A 12,871-nucleotide genomic window follows, 5' to 3' on the forward strand; every position below is an offset into this window, starting at 1 on the left:
TGAAATCCCACCAGTCAGGGAAGAAGCCCTCTGGAGCAAGGCTGCTGGGAGGAGCAGGGCACCAACACCTTCCAAGTAATGAGATTCAGTTTATTGAGTGCTCCCTTTAACAAGTAAAGTAGAAAAGCAAAACCCCAAAAGCAAACAAAACAAACAAACAAACAAAAAACCCCAACAGTTCAGGTCTCTAGACATGAAATATTTAAATAAGGTTTCTGTATTGAAGCAGCTGATTGTCCTCTAGGTTGTAGAGCAGGACCATGGTTTAAGGCAGCTTTTAAGGTTTGCAGCAGAGTCCCCAGCCCCCCACATCCAAACCCTGTGTGGAGCTGGTATGGGGGGTCTGGGCAGTCCCACAGCTGCATCAAAGCAGCACTGGGGAGAACAGGAACAAGCCATTAGCTCCAAACCCAGCACCTCCTAACTCCTTCCCTTTACACCTCCACGGAGGTGCCAGGCTCTGCCTCTTCTTTCCCACCCCAGCAGGTAGGTTAGAGGTCCCATCCAGACCACCAAAATGTCACCATGCCACCTCTCCCTGATATTGCTGAGTGTAAAGAAAAGTCCTGTGGGGTCAGTTGGTCTCTGCCATAAGCAGACTTGTTCAGTCATTGTGTCACTATCCCAGCATGGGACACCGACAGCAACAGCCATCCCATGGGACAAAGAAAGTGCTGGATTTTGACCTGTTCTTGTGCAGCTATTGGATCACACAGGAGAGATTTTCTCCGAAACAACAGGGGCAAGAAGAGGAGGCAACTGGTTTTGGGGGGATGAGATCCAGGTCTTCATCATCGGGGACCTCGTCGAGGTGGTACCCATCCTGCAGCAGCTGCCGGCTCAGGTCCTGGTTCACCTGCTGTGGGAGGACAAAGTGGAGCTCTGTAGGATGGGACACGTGCATCTACACCCCGTGGGGTTATGCTTCCAGCCCCTCTCCAGAATCTCAGGTTGTGAGGGGGACAGGGGAGCACACGGGGGCTACACGGTCAAACACCTGCACTTGCCTCGGCAGAGGAGTATCCTGAGGAACATCTGGATCCCAGCTCCCCGTCACTAAGAGAAAAAGGAAACAGCTGGCCAGGAAATAACCTTGGAAATAAGCCCTGCGTAACTGCAAGGGATTTGTTAAATTTGGGACAACAGGAGCATGTCACAGAAATTTCACAGAATATTCTGTGTTGGAAGGGGCCCACAAGGATCATCAATAACTCTTAGGTGAATGGCCCATGCAGGGATCAAACCCACAACCTTGGTGTTTATTAGCACCGTGCTCTAAACCAACTGAGCTCATCTCCATTTCACTGCTCAGAGCTGCTCAGTGCTCTAAAAGTGACAAGGAAAATCAATCCCCAAAGTAAAGCCAGCTCTGAGCACCCTCCACCAAAAATCCTGGGATAATCACCCAAAAATCTTGGAATATTCACCTGTCTGAGTCAAGGGAGACCAGGTTCTCATCAGCTGTCTGGTTGAGTGCAGTGTAGCCCTTGTTAAACTTCACCAACCTGCCAGAAAGCAGCCGAGTGAGACCAGGACAGATGTTTTACATGGAAGCACATCCATGGAGCTGATGGACTGAGGAGCCAGGGCAGGAATCCTGCTCCTTCCCAGCCAGGAGCTATCCAGGGCCACCACCAGCTAAGCCCTAGGATACCCAAATAAATCTACAACACCAAATCATCCCTCAAATAAAAGAGAAAAGCCCTATATTTTATTATACCGGATGTTCCTGGCCAAACAGAGCCATCAGAATAAGGTCCCAAACTCCTATTTATAATCCTCTGAATTTCTCAGCCTCCCCAAGGAAAGCGAAAAATACCTTTTGGGAACAGAAAAAGGGGATCAGACCTTTTAGGTGCCGATTTCGGGGTGGTGGGTCCCCCCAGCAGCCCCTGCCTTCGCAGAGCTGCCTTCACCAGCTCACGCTGCCTCTCTGAAAGCCAAGCACAGGGACAGAGATAAAAATTCCCATGTGTTCCCCCAAGATCTGTTTTTTGGGTGGTGGGGGTGTTGCAGGTGAGCATGGGGGCAATGCAGTGCTTTCCACAGGCATCACTATGGGATTTTTAATGTTTTGGGGGTTTTTTTTATAAAGGTTTTATCCCACCAAGGAATAAAAAAGCTGTGGGTAACTCCCGCCCTGGCAGAGAGGTGGAAATAACTCCCGAAATCCCAGCAGAGTCCACCAAGCATCATTTACTCAGCTTGGCCTGAATGGAGGGAGGTTTGCTCATGATGTATGGTCCCCTTTTCTCCACCGTATCCGTCCCCTTGTTCAGCCTCTTGTTTTCAGCCCAAACCAGCTAAAAAAAAAAAAAAAAGAGGGAAAGAAGCACACTCAGCATCTCTCCACGGGGATAAAGTAACAGAGAGTCATCTCAGAGCATCCATTCATTCCTGGGAGCTCAAGGTCAGCTCCCAGACCAGGAGCAGGGAGAGGAAAAGGAATAAGCAGATCTAGTCGCAGATGAAGGGATTACTTGGGAATGGTGATGCTAAATTAAAAGCACATGTGGTGACCAGCAGCTCCTGTGCAAGCCCAGCTCCAGAAATACTTGGGAAAACACGTGATGGAGGAGATTTAATGAGCAAGTTCATCAAGTAAAAATATAAGGATAGTTTATTTTAATTTCTCTGCAGGGTTGGAGCCTTCAAGCTTCCCCTTTTATCCAGGTATTGTCAAGGAGAGCCAGCACTCCCAATGGCAAGGGGGAAGAAAAGAGCTCCACAAATATAATAAGTAATGAAGAAAATAGATGGAAAATCAGGAAAGGGCAGAGGAGAGTTGGTGCAGGAGGGATGGGAAATTAAAGGAACAAGGCAGAAGACTTGGGCTGGTGATTGGAGAGCACAGTCAGGATTAGCCTCAGTGTCTTAAGATGGAATTAGCGGGGCAGAGCTTTATCGTGGTAATAACCAGGCAGGCAGCAGACCCCCAAATCCCTCTGATTGTGCCATACCTCTCCCTAGAGGGGTGCTGATACACCGTCCTTGCACTGTGCCTCCGTGCATATACCCCCTCTACTCCCATATTGCCCCTCTGTGTATAAGCCCCACCCCGTATTCCCCTATAGAGATACTCCAGCCCCATACCCACCATGCCCATACCCCATACTGCCCCCCACACACATACCAGCCCTATACCACTCCCAGGTACTGCCCCGTACCTCCCATGCACATACCCCATACGATCCCATGCCCACTCCCCAGCCCCACATGATGCACATACCCCACACTACCCCACAGACATACCCCAGCCCTATACCACCGAAACCCGCCATACATACACCCTACACCGCCTCACGCTCACTCCCAGCCCCACACCCCACATCACCAGCACCCCCGTACCCCGCCCGTACCGCCGGGCCCCTCCGCCCGCCCGCTCCGCCCGCAGCGGGACCGGGAGCGGGGCCAGTCCCGGCTCCGCCGCCGCCCGTCGCCATGGCCGCCTGTGGCCCCGCCCCTCGGGCCGCCAGCCAATGGCAGCGCGGGGCTGCCGGGACTCAGCCAATGAGAGGCGGGCAGGGGGCGCGCCCCCTCTGGTGCGCATGCGTGGTGGGAGCGGGACGGGACGGAGCGCGGGACGGGCAGCGCGGTGTCCTGCCCCGCACAGCGCAATGGCAGCACACCAAACCCTGCCTTCCCGGAACACTCCCCTTTTCTACCGTGAAAATAGTACGAAATTTCCATTCTCTCCCAGCCCCGAATTCCCCGCCCTCCTCTGGTCCCCCCATCAGCCCCCTGCCTGTACCAGAACCGAGGCGGAAAACAGAAGCACCTTCTGTCCCAGAACAGATCCCCCCCAGTGAGGGCACATCCCTTGCAAACAGGAGCCTCCCGCTCAACTCTGAGGCTTTGGACATCACCCCAGGGAAATTCCTCGAGGGCTGGGAGAGCTTGTCAAGTCCTTGCTCTGTCCCTCCCCAAAGCTGCATGTACAGGAGGATCACGATGCCCTCCAGACAGCTCCTCACCTTCCCTTTCCCAAAGCCAGGTGCCCAGGAAGGCCCCAGACACAGGGGGCCAAGCAAATTATTTGCCAAGCAAATAATGATTTATAAACGCCTAAGAGCACATTCATGGTTTACTTCTTCCTTTTCCCTAGAAAAGCAACAAGAAATAACCACAGGAGCCACCGCCACCATATCAGTCAAACCAGTTTCTCCTTTATTAGGTCCAACTCCACAGCACTTACACTGCGACTCAATAAAGGAAGAAGTTATTTCAGATAAGATTTAAGGTTTGTGTCTCCAGGTGACTGTGTACAATCAGGTAGCATCAGTAAAACACTTGAGTAATGCACCTGGAACAAAAAAGAACAGAAAATAAAAAAAGAACCAGAAAAGCCATTTAAGAAGCAGCCAAATATCTCCACAAAGTTTCTATGAGGTTTCAAATGGTTTATTTCCATCCCTTTTACCCTCAAAACCCCATCTAACCATCCTCAGCTCAAAAATGCAGGTACTGCATTCCCAGCACAGCTGCTTCAGTACACCCTAGCACCAAGACATCATATTCCAGGGCAAGGAGGAGGGAAAGGACTCAGAAGATCCAGAATTAAGTACTATTTGCAGCAGGCTGACACATGGTATCTCTATTCTAAGCACAATATTTTAAAAAATAATATGACACTGGTCATCTCCTGAAGAAACCAAGTTAAGAGGCTTCACTTCCACGAGGATTTTTATTTAGGGCTTAATTTTAGTCTGGGATTAGAGCACATCAGGTCTTGCCCATATTCTGCCTTTGCCAAGGCTTTTGGGGTACAGTAGTCCCATGCTAAGAGTCTGGGAAGCAACATCATCCCTTACCAATAAAGTTTATGCTTTGTCCAGGCCCAGTTCCTCTGGAGTGGAGATTCCCAGTTCACTCAGAGTTGGTCTAAGCTCCTGGATAACGTAAGGATAGATTTCCTTGTGAGGTCCTGCCTTGTCCTAAGCAAAAAGACAAATGGTGTTATTTCAGCAGAGAAAGATTCTTCCATTGGTCTTATGCCTCCAAAATCTCCACATCAGCCACTGCTTCTGGCAGAGCAGAACTGCTGGCTTCTAGGGCTGGCTCCTCTTAACTCCCTGGGAAGGCTGGATTCAAGTTTCAAGGTTTAAGGTGTTTTCCAGGCCCACCCAGCTTTCTGAGTTACTACTCCCAGCCAGCTCAGCACTCAATCCCTTAAGAAGCCAGTAAGCTCTGTGCTCATCATGCAGCCATTGACCACAGCAACAGGAAAGAGTGGTTTCCCCTTGCAGCAGGAAAAAGCCAGGAGAAACTCTCCTGCTGCCAGGCTCTAGCAATGCAAACACAGCAGTTCCACCCACCTTTACAACCTCCAGGATGCGGACAGTGCTGGCAAAGTCATTTAACCGTCTGCAGGCCCTCAGAGCCGCGTCAATGATTTTTGGTTCTGGGACCAGGTCGTAACCCACCAGTGTGTTTATGCCTGTGGAGACAAGAAAACACTAAGAGGAACTTGGAATCAGCTTGCCATGCTGCCAAAAGGAACCCCTTGCTGTCTATTCCCTTTCTCTCCTTTCCAAGGGAAGAGCCCAACACCTACCCAGCCAGGTGCTGCTGGAACAATCCCTCTGGCTGCAATTATCTGATTATGCAAACACAGTTTTAATTCTTAATTGGGGAAGCTTAACAAAACTTGGCAACTCCACAGTAAAAAACTGGAGACAACCAGAGAACAGTCTGCAGTCAGTTATGGTCACTGGGTCAAAGTCCAAAGAAAAACGTGTGTGGTTACACACCAAACTGAGCTCAAATACACTTTCCTTGGAGCAAATGTTTCTCTCCCTCCCATCCAGGTGCTAAAGTCATGGAATGGTTTGGGTTGGAAGGGACCTCAAATGTCACCTAGCCCACCCACCTTCCACTAGACCAGGCTGCTGGAAGCCTAACCTGGCCTTAGACACTTCCAGGGATGGGGAGTCCACAAAATGGCCAAGTAAAGTTGTTATTTCTGGTCACCAAACTTACATTTACTCCAGGTTACTCTTCCCTTTTCCCCAGCATACCTTTCCTGAGCTCCCAGGCATCAATATCTGGCTTGTTGAAATATGTCACCCAGCGAGCATCGAATTCTTCATCTGACTCTTGTGACCCGTGAGAGTAGCAGCGGGCATGCAGCACAGCTGGATCCAGAAACAAAGGAAGACATTTGGAGCAAAAGGAAACAGTACTTGAGTCCTTACCCAGAGGCCAGAAGCCATAAAATATGGATTTCACTTGCTACAGTCAGTCTGGATCAGTCCTGGATAAGCAGTGGATGGATACAGCTATTAAATACTGTGTTTTGGTTTGTGGCAAAGTGTCTATTTTTTCCACATCAGACTTCCAAAGTGTCCCCAGAGCCTTTGGTCAGAGCAGGATTATTTAACAACAAAACCTCTCTTAAGGACTGATTATCCAGAGTTGGTTTTCTGGCATCCCTATATCTGTAAGATACAGGAATTTTCCCTCTTCCCAGAGCCAAGCGAGCCGGAGAAACCAAATCATTCATCACCAAAACTCCACGAGCTCAACTACAAAGGCTCTCAAAAGCAAAGGGACGAGAGATACTTCTTCCAGCAGGCTGCTGAAGGATTGAAGGAGAAAAAAAATGATCACTCTATGTCTATCCAAGATGAAACTCCTGGATCTCAAGGTTGTAATTGCATTAATATTTGATAATTAATCACAAAAGCAGATTCTACCCCAATGCACAAATTAGTCTGATATGATTTATAAATTAATGTCTTGCCTCAACACTGCTCTGTCACAAATTGGGGAGTTCTTTGATGAAACTGTCTTATTTTACTGCACGAAGGTTGGAACAGTTTTCCAAAGGAACTTAACTAAAGGAACACAAGCCTGGTGCTTCCCTTCCCCACTGCTAATCTCACTCCACTAATATTTGCAGAGGTCACACACCAGATACGACCTTGGAGCTCAAAGCTCCGCTTTAGGGAAGTCAAATTTAGCTCCTGACTTTTTCTTTCTTAACCCACCATGAACCACTTGTGCTGACCAGCTACAGAGTTTTATTTAAAAGAAGAAACCCCAACACTGGGTTCCATTTTTGCTGATATCCTTCTCTGCAGTCTCACTAATGACAGACTTCTAAGAAGTCAATTTTGGTTTTTGTAACAGAATTTAACATGGTCCAACATTTCAGCTGCAATTCTGATTCATGCAATGAAAGCATGAAAATAGTTTTATGTATTTTAGCTAGGGAAAAGCAAATAAGAGGCCAAGCTGGAATTATAATCATCTTTTGCCATTCTGTAAGGAAATTCCCCCTCCTCAGCCCAACTCCAAAACAGACCTTTGACCCTGCTTTCTCTAATAAATCACCTGCACAGCTGAGCTCAGAGCAAGAGCACAACTCTGTAAATGCTCCTGCACGCAGGACACTGCTGAAAACCCCCCAGATTTCAGCTGTTTGGGGGTGAAGCCTTGTTTTTCCTAAACAGAAAGAAAATCCTACAGAGAAATAGTCAATCACAGTTTGAGAAAAGCCTAAATTGAAGTGCTCAAATGCCACCTTTAAGTCTTAAAACTAAAGTCTTTCCTTAACAAAACTATTCCCTGGATCCTGAATGAAAATAAAGACCATAAAAATTAGAACTCTGGATTTCCAGGACGCATTTTTCAGCTGCTGCTTCATTTCTTTTCCACCCTGTGTTTTCCACATTAATGTTTATATTTTGAGGACTGGGCTCTGAGATTATTTTGCCTCGAATGGGGTCCTTCAAGGTCACTGTCACATACATCACGTGTGTGTGACAGCCAAACCACGCCAACCTATCCATGAGGAGATTCCCAACTCAAGGAAGAAGCAAAGGGCACGTACCTTTGCTTTCAAATGAACACAACAGGGCATCAAGAGCTTAAGAAGCCTAAAATCACCTAATATTACACAAAAACATGTTAAAGCTTCTCCCCAAGGGCCTGAATTTGTCAGTTTTCCCTGTTAAGGAGCACAGAAGAAAAACGCATGTGAAGAAAAACATTAATTTATTGAAAATTTGGCAGTGAGGAGGAGCCCAGGGATTACAGAGGGAACATTTTTCAGCAACACAAACCCCCGAGGCCACCCTGAAGGCCAAGGGGTCACAGCAGTGTTAAGTGGGGTGTTTGTAACATAAGACCTCGGAAAAGAAGAACTTGGATGGCCACGAGCAGACGGGGTTCAGCAGCACAAAGGAACGGCGAGCAAAGACTTTTGGTGGATTTAAAAATAACAAAAAACCCAGGATTTCAAGAAGCACCTAAAAAATCCCTATGCTTATTACTTAAGCGCAGCAAAACGCTCCCTTAAGGCAGCTGTTTAATTCACACGTGCCGCAGCAGAGGCACACACAGGTCCCACGCATTATTAATGCCTGCTAATTAGCTATTAATTGCAATGCAGAGGTTAATTAGCTATTAATTGCGATGCACGGGCATCGTGTGTTCTCCGCAGTCTCTGTATTCCAGCTCTGCCGCCCTGGCCACCGTCACACCGTACTGTCTGCGGCTGCCATTCCTCCTCTCCCTATTAACTGGTGTGTTAATGAGGTGTTAATATTATAACTAATCGGGGTGTTAATTAGAGCGGTGACGGCTGGCCCGGAGCTGGAGGGGTCCCGGGGTCGGTCAGCGCCCCGGTGCTGCGGAGGTCACCGCCGCCCTTCATCAATGTCACCTTGGCGGGGGGCGAGGGGAAAGCGCCGCCACCGCTCCTCGCTGCAGCCCCCGGGGAGGTGCCCGGGCCCCCTGTGAGGCCGTACCGGCGGGGGGGTCCCGGTGGCGGCGGAGGGACAGGCGGGGGCGGCCCGCACTAGGCCGCGGGGTCACCGCAAGGACACGCCGGGCTCCGCCGCCTCACACCCCGCCTGGCCGGGATCCCGAGGGCGAACGGGAGCGGGAGAGACGGACGCGTGCGACCGCTCACCTGTAGGGCCGGCGGGCCGGTGGACGGCGGTGCGAAGGCCGGAGACAGCGCAGCGGCGGAGGAGAGCGGCGGTGGCGGCCAGCATGGCGGCGGGGTGTCAGGGAGGGCGGAAGGCTGCACCGGGGGCACGCCGCTGGCTCCCGCACCGCACCGGGAGAGAAGGACGGAGATAAGGGAAGGCGGAGGCTGGCGCAGGCGGGTACAGCCGCGCGGCGGGTACGGAGCGCGGGAGGCCGCGGCGATGGGCTGGGGGCGCGGTGGGGCGGGACCCGCCGCCATCTTGGGGCGGGGCCGGCCGCCATTTTGTGCGTAAGGGGAGTGGCCTCCGGACCTCTCCCTCCTCACTGAACTGCCCCTGGAGGGGGTGTTTAGAGCCGTTTTTGAGGGGTTCAGGCTCGTTTGTGGTGGGTTTGGGCTGCTACTGCTGCCTCTTAGCCGAGCCCGCGCAGCCATGGCCCAGTGCAGCCTCCCCGTCCCTGTCAGTGGACACCCGCCCGACTCCATCCGTGTGAGGGGAAAGGGCTCGGTCCGGCTCTACTGCCGCACCCAGCAGTTCACCAGGCTCTCTGGCACTCACGATTGTGTCCTTGTCCCCACACCGTGGGGTGCTGCCCTCAGCTACCATCGCACTGCGCCAACCACTGCACGGGCACAAAATCACCCCAAAAACCATCCTTGGGGCTGTGCCTCAGCAGTGCCACACAAAACCATCGTGATAATTCCACTCGCAATGTCCCCCAGCATCACCATCCTGTTTTAAATGTTCCATTTTTTTGAGTTACAGTCATATTTTATTACTTTTTTTTAATGTCCTCATGCAGGAAAACCTCACTCCACAGTGAGCAAAGCGAGGAGTGAAAAATTCCAGGGGTGGTCTCCAAGTGTTGCCTCTGAGACTGGAAACTACCCGCTTATAAAATCAAATAAAATAATTTTGCACAGGAACAAAAAGAGAAACTAGTGATTTTTAATTTTTTCTCCTCTCTCCTTGGTGGGACCAATTGAGACAGCAGCAGTGGAGATGAAGGGCTGATAGTGCTCAACTGTATGGCTCCCAGTCATTAGGCTCTGATCAGAGGAGTTTATTAATTAATTTTATTAATGATTTCTTGTGCATTTGGGGTAGGAGCCTGTACCCAGTGCTCTCATGTGGGGCCGAGGGTTGAACCTGAATGGGGTCCGCACTGAGGAGAGGAGCTGGGAAGAGCTGGATGGGACAGAGCCCAAAGCTTTCCCAGCCCCCAAACCACAAAAAATAATCATTAAAAAAATACAGCAGAAATTAATGTTCAGGTGAAGGGAATCAATCTGCAGCAGAGCAGATAAGCAAGAGCCTCTGGCCCAAGGAGCAGTTGCCTGCTGAGGGAGATAGCAAGGTCATCGCCAAACAAAACAGACCCTGCTTCTTCCTCCTCCTCCTCCTCCTCTTCTTTATTTCCTATTCCCAGAAAAGCAAGCCCTTGACAAAGAGGAGATGCTCGCTGTCCCGAGATAGTAGGAGTGAGGCAGGGAGATAAGGTGGCTTCAGCCGTAGCATTCCCACGGATGGATTTTGGGAAGGTTTCACTCACTTAATACCAATTAATTCATTGTGCAGTGCCCCCAGGTGCTGGACAATGGGGAACCAGGTGGATTAGAGCTTGTTTGGCATCCCATAACCTATTCCCCAAATCGCCCTGGTTCCTGCTGCAGGGTCTGGAATGGGGCCTTTGCCAGGCGTTGCCATGCCAGCACAGACTAGGGCACACAGCAGACCCTGATGCCATTCTTCCAAGGAACAGGATTTGGCTGGGTTCCCCTTGTCCTGGCTCAGCAGCAGCCCTCACTGTGCTGATCCATGCTGTGTTCAGCAGCCAAGACAATCCCCCTGTTTTCCCATAGACATATCTCAACTATTTCAAAGAGCTTTTATTTTTCATTCATTTCCCTTTGCCTCCTGGAAGAAGCAGGGATTTTGCTTCCCAGGGCTTTCCCAGGCTCTGCAGCCAAGCTAGGATCCCAAAACCTCCCTGTCCTGCCCTGGGCACTGCATCCAGCCATGACAACCACCCACCCAACACTCCCATTGCCCCCAGCTCCCCAGCTCCAGACCCTCAGGGAGAGCAAAGACTGGAATATGCGATGCAGGTTGCTTTATTTCCTTGTGCTGTCCTACAGGCAGCACAGCACAGCACGGCACAGCACAGCACTTGGCTCTGCAGGCGCAGAGAGGGAGCGACTCCCTGCTTGTTTGGGTGTTTTTTTGGGATGAATCATGTCCCCAGAGGACACTGAGCCCAGCATTAATAACCCTGACAGCTCCTCAGCAGTGGGGTTGGTAATGAAGTTTTTATTCCAGTGGGCTTGGGGCAAAACCATCTCTCCTGACAGATGAGGCATTGCAGTGGGGAGCGGCGTTGGTGTTGGTCCAGGCACCCCACCTCTGGCTCCGTGGGAGTTGCTGCAAGATGTGGCTGGTGGTCGTGGTGTCCCTGGGTGGCTGAATTAGGGGCCACCAGCTCCCCCCCACACCCTCCCTTGCTTCAATCCATAACCAAGAGCTGCTGGGTTTAACCCACTTTAACCCTCACCCCAAATCTGGAGACCTCCCACCTGTGGGGATCAGATGGAGCAGTGGCAGCAAGTGGGGACACGTCAGGGAGAGCCTGCAGCCCACCGGTGACCCCGGAATGAGTGTATCTTTCTGCCTCTCCACCTGTCTGATTGGGGCAGGAAGCACTGTGGTCAGTGGTCCAGCTGGCCAGAGGTGGTCCCTGAGCCCCTTGGACTGTCAGGCACCTGTACCTGCAGCTTCTTGGGAAGCAGCTCCTCGCGGGGAGGTGGCAGCGGCCGCTTCAGCCCCTTTGTGGAGGATCCCAACGTGTCTTCTCCTGCCTCACTGAGCCCGTGCTGGGGCTCCGGGGGTTGGTAGCCCGTCTGGTTGGGATCCAGGGGGTCTCGGGAGAGCAGGATGCAGATGGAGGGGACGTTTTTGTGGACGGTCAGGTTCTGCGCTGGGCTATTGGGCAGCAGGTCCTGGTTCTCCCAGACCTCCAGCACAGTTTTGTAGCGTACCTTGGTGACCTGGTGGAGCCCTCCCAGCTTGCGTTTCATGATCTCCACACAGGTGATGGTCTTGGTGACCGCCCTGCCGGAGCCACTGAAGATGATCTGCCGGCTGCCCTTCAGCTCCATCTGGGCCATGGCGAAGTTCATCAGGTTCCTGATCTTGCTGCCCTCCTTCACTTTCATCTCCACCACGTCTGGGGACAGGTCAGGAAAGGGCAATGGCATCTCTTCCTCCGATGTCCTCACCTTTCGGAAGTTCTCCATTCCGGACTGGGCAACGGGCTTGGCTCTCTCTCCTTCAGCAGCCATCCTTCACCCCTTACCAGTGGGTCCACGCAGGCTCCCAGCACCGTGGAACCATGGCAGGGCTGACCTCACTGCCCTCCAGCCCAGCCCTGCATCCCCACAACCACCAGCCCCTTCCCGTCTGCTCTCCAGGGGCTGGTAGGAGGCTCAGTGGCTGTGCCAGAGGCTGTCCTCTGTGAGAGACAGGGCTGCAGGATCCTCTGGGTGCTCCCAGTTGCTCCCAGCAGGGATGACAGCTGGCTCCAGCTCTCGGTGATGCTTGGGCTCCTCCGCTCCCACTGCAGTACTCGCTTCTGCTGCTCTTTGCTTCATTCTGGACTTCAGCAGCCCCCAGAGCTGTTCTGTGTAATTAGCAGATCCTCCCCTTCTCCCTCCCCTTCCTCCCCTCCTCCTCCTCCTCCCCTGCTCAACCACCCATCCCAGCACCCAGCTCCTGCCTTCATACCTGACAGGCAAAGGGGAGGGCAGGGAACCCAGCTCCCCGTCCAGAAACAGGGAAATGAAGGGAAAGGAAGGAGAGGAAGGCTGAGGCAGAAACTCACTCTTGCCTTCATGATGCTCCCAAAGTCCTGCCCCCTTAAAGAGAACCTAGTCCCTTCT

The 12,871-nt window shown here is 51.7% G+C and overlaps 3 protein-coding genes and 1 long non-coding RNA gene across 5 annotated transcripts; 1 reads left to right on the plus strand and 3 right to left on the minus strand.

Moving 5' to 3' along the window:
• Positions 1–76: 76 nt before the first annotated feature.
• On the minus strand, positions 77–3,453 carry FAM219B (family with sequence similarity 219 member B). 2 transcript variants are annotated; one of them, XM_032699898.1, is made up of 6 exons: positions 3,360–3,453; positions 2,201–2,303; positions 1,849–1,933; positions 1,428–1,505; positions 1,008–1,056; positions 77–856 (listed from the first exon to the last, which is right to left on the minus strand). In XM_032699898.1, the coding sequence occupies exons 1-6, from the start codon at positions 3,441–3,443 to the stop codon at positions 701–703; spliced, it is 555 nt and encodes a 184-aa protein (XP_032555789.1). In that variant the 5' UTR covers positions 3,444–3,453; the 3' UTR covers positions 77–700. The 2 variants fall into 2 exon arrangements, with proteins under 2 accessions (XP_032555789.1, XP_032555788.1); XM_032699897.1 differs by having other exon boundaries at positions 77–859.
• A 693-nt stretch (positions 3,454–4,146) lies between these two features.
• On the minus strand, positions 4,147–9,199 carry LOC116792708 (cytochrome c oxidase subunit 5A, mitochondrial). Its single transcript, XM_032699899.1, has 5 exons — positions 8,918–9,199; positions 6,018–6,134; positions 5,316–5,437; positions 4,812–4,934; positions 4,147–4,303 (listed from the first exon to the last, which is right to left on the minus strand). The coding sequence occupies exons 1-4, from the start codon at positions 9,000–9,002 to the stop codon at positions 4,821–4,823; spliced, it is 438 nt and encodes a 145-aa protein (XP_032555790.1). The 5' UTR covers positions 9,003–9,199; the 3' UTR covers positions 4,147–4,303; positions 4,812–4,820.
• Positions 9,028–9,865, plus strand: LOC116792710. The gene is made up of 2 exons (XR_004359237.1): positions 9,028–9,498; positions 9,739–9,865. It is a non-coding gene; the product is annotated as an uncharacterized LOC116792710 (long non-coding RNA).
• Positions 9,866–10,784: 919 nt separating this feature from the next.
• RPP25 (ribonuclease P and MRP subunit p25) lies at positions 10,785–12,625 on the minus strand. The gene has a single exon (XM_032700713.1). The coding sequence runs from the start codon at positions 12,272–12,274 to the stop codon at positions 11,642–11,644; it is 633 nt and encodes a 210-aa protein (XP_032556604.1). The 5' UTR covers positions 12,275–12,625; the 3' UTR covers positions 10,785–11,641.
• Between the last annotated feature and the right edge of the window lie 246 nt (positions 12,626–12,871).

Source organism: Chiroxiphia lanceolata, chromosome 12, assembly GCF_009829145.1.
Source record: "Chiroxiphia lanceolata isolate bChiLan1 chromosome 12, bChiLan1.pri, whole genome shotgun sequence".
Taxonomy (NCBI): Eukaryota; Metazoa; Chordata; class Aves; order Passeriformes; family Pipridae; genus Chiroxiphia; species Chiroxiphia lanceolata.

Coding starts and splice junctions, on each gene's coding strand:
- RPP25 (XM_032700713.1), bottom strand. CDS start 12,274: ATGGCTGCTGAAGGAGAGAGAGCCAAGCCCGTTGCCCAGTCCGGAATG.
- LOC116792708 (XM_032699899.1), bottom strand. CDS start 9,002: ATGCTGGCCGCCACCGCCGCTCTCCTCCGCCGCTGCGCTGTCTCCGGC. Junction 5,438..6,017: donor TGCCTGGGAGCTCAGGAAAG/GTATGCTGGGGA, acceptor TTGTCTCCACAG/GCATAAACACACTGGTGGGT. Junction 4,935..5,315: donor GCATCCTGGAGGTTGTAAAG/GTGGGTGGAACT, acceptor CTTTTTGCTTAG/GACAAGGCAGGACCTCACAA.
- FAM219B (XM_032699897.1), bottom strand. CDS start 3,443: ATGGCGACGGGCGGCGGCGGAGCCGGGACTGGCCCCGCTCCCGGTCCC. Junction 2,304..3,359: donor GCGGGCGGAGGGGCCCGGCG/GTACGGGCGGGG, acceptor TTTTTTTTTTAG/CTGGTTTGGGCTGAAAACAA. Junction 1,057..1,427: donor GTCTCCCTTGACTCAGACAG/GTGAATATTCCA, acceptor TTTTTCTCTTAG/TGACGGGGAGCTGGGATCCA.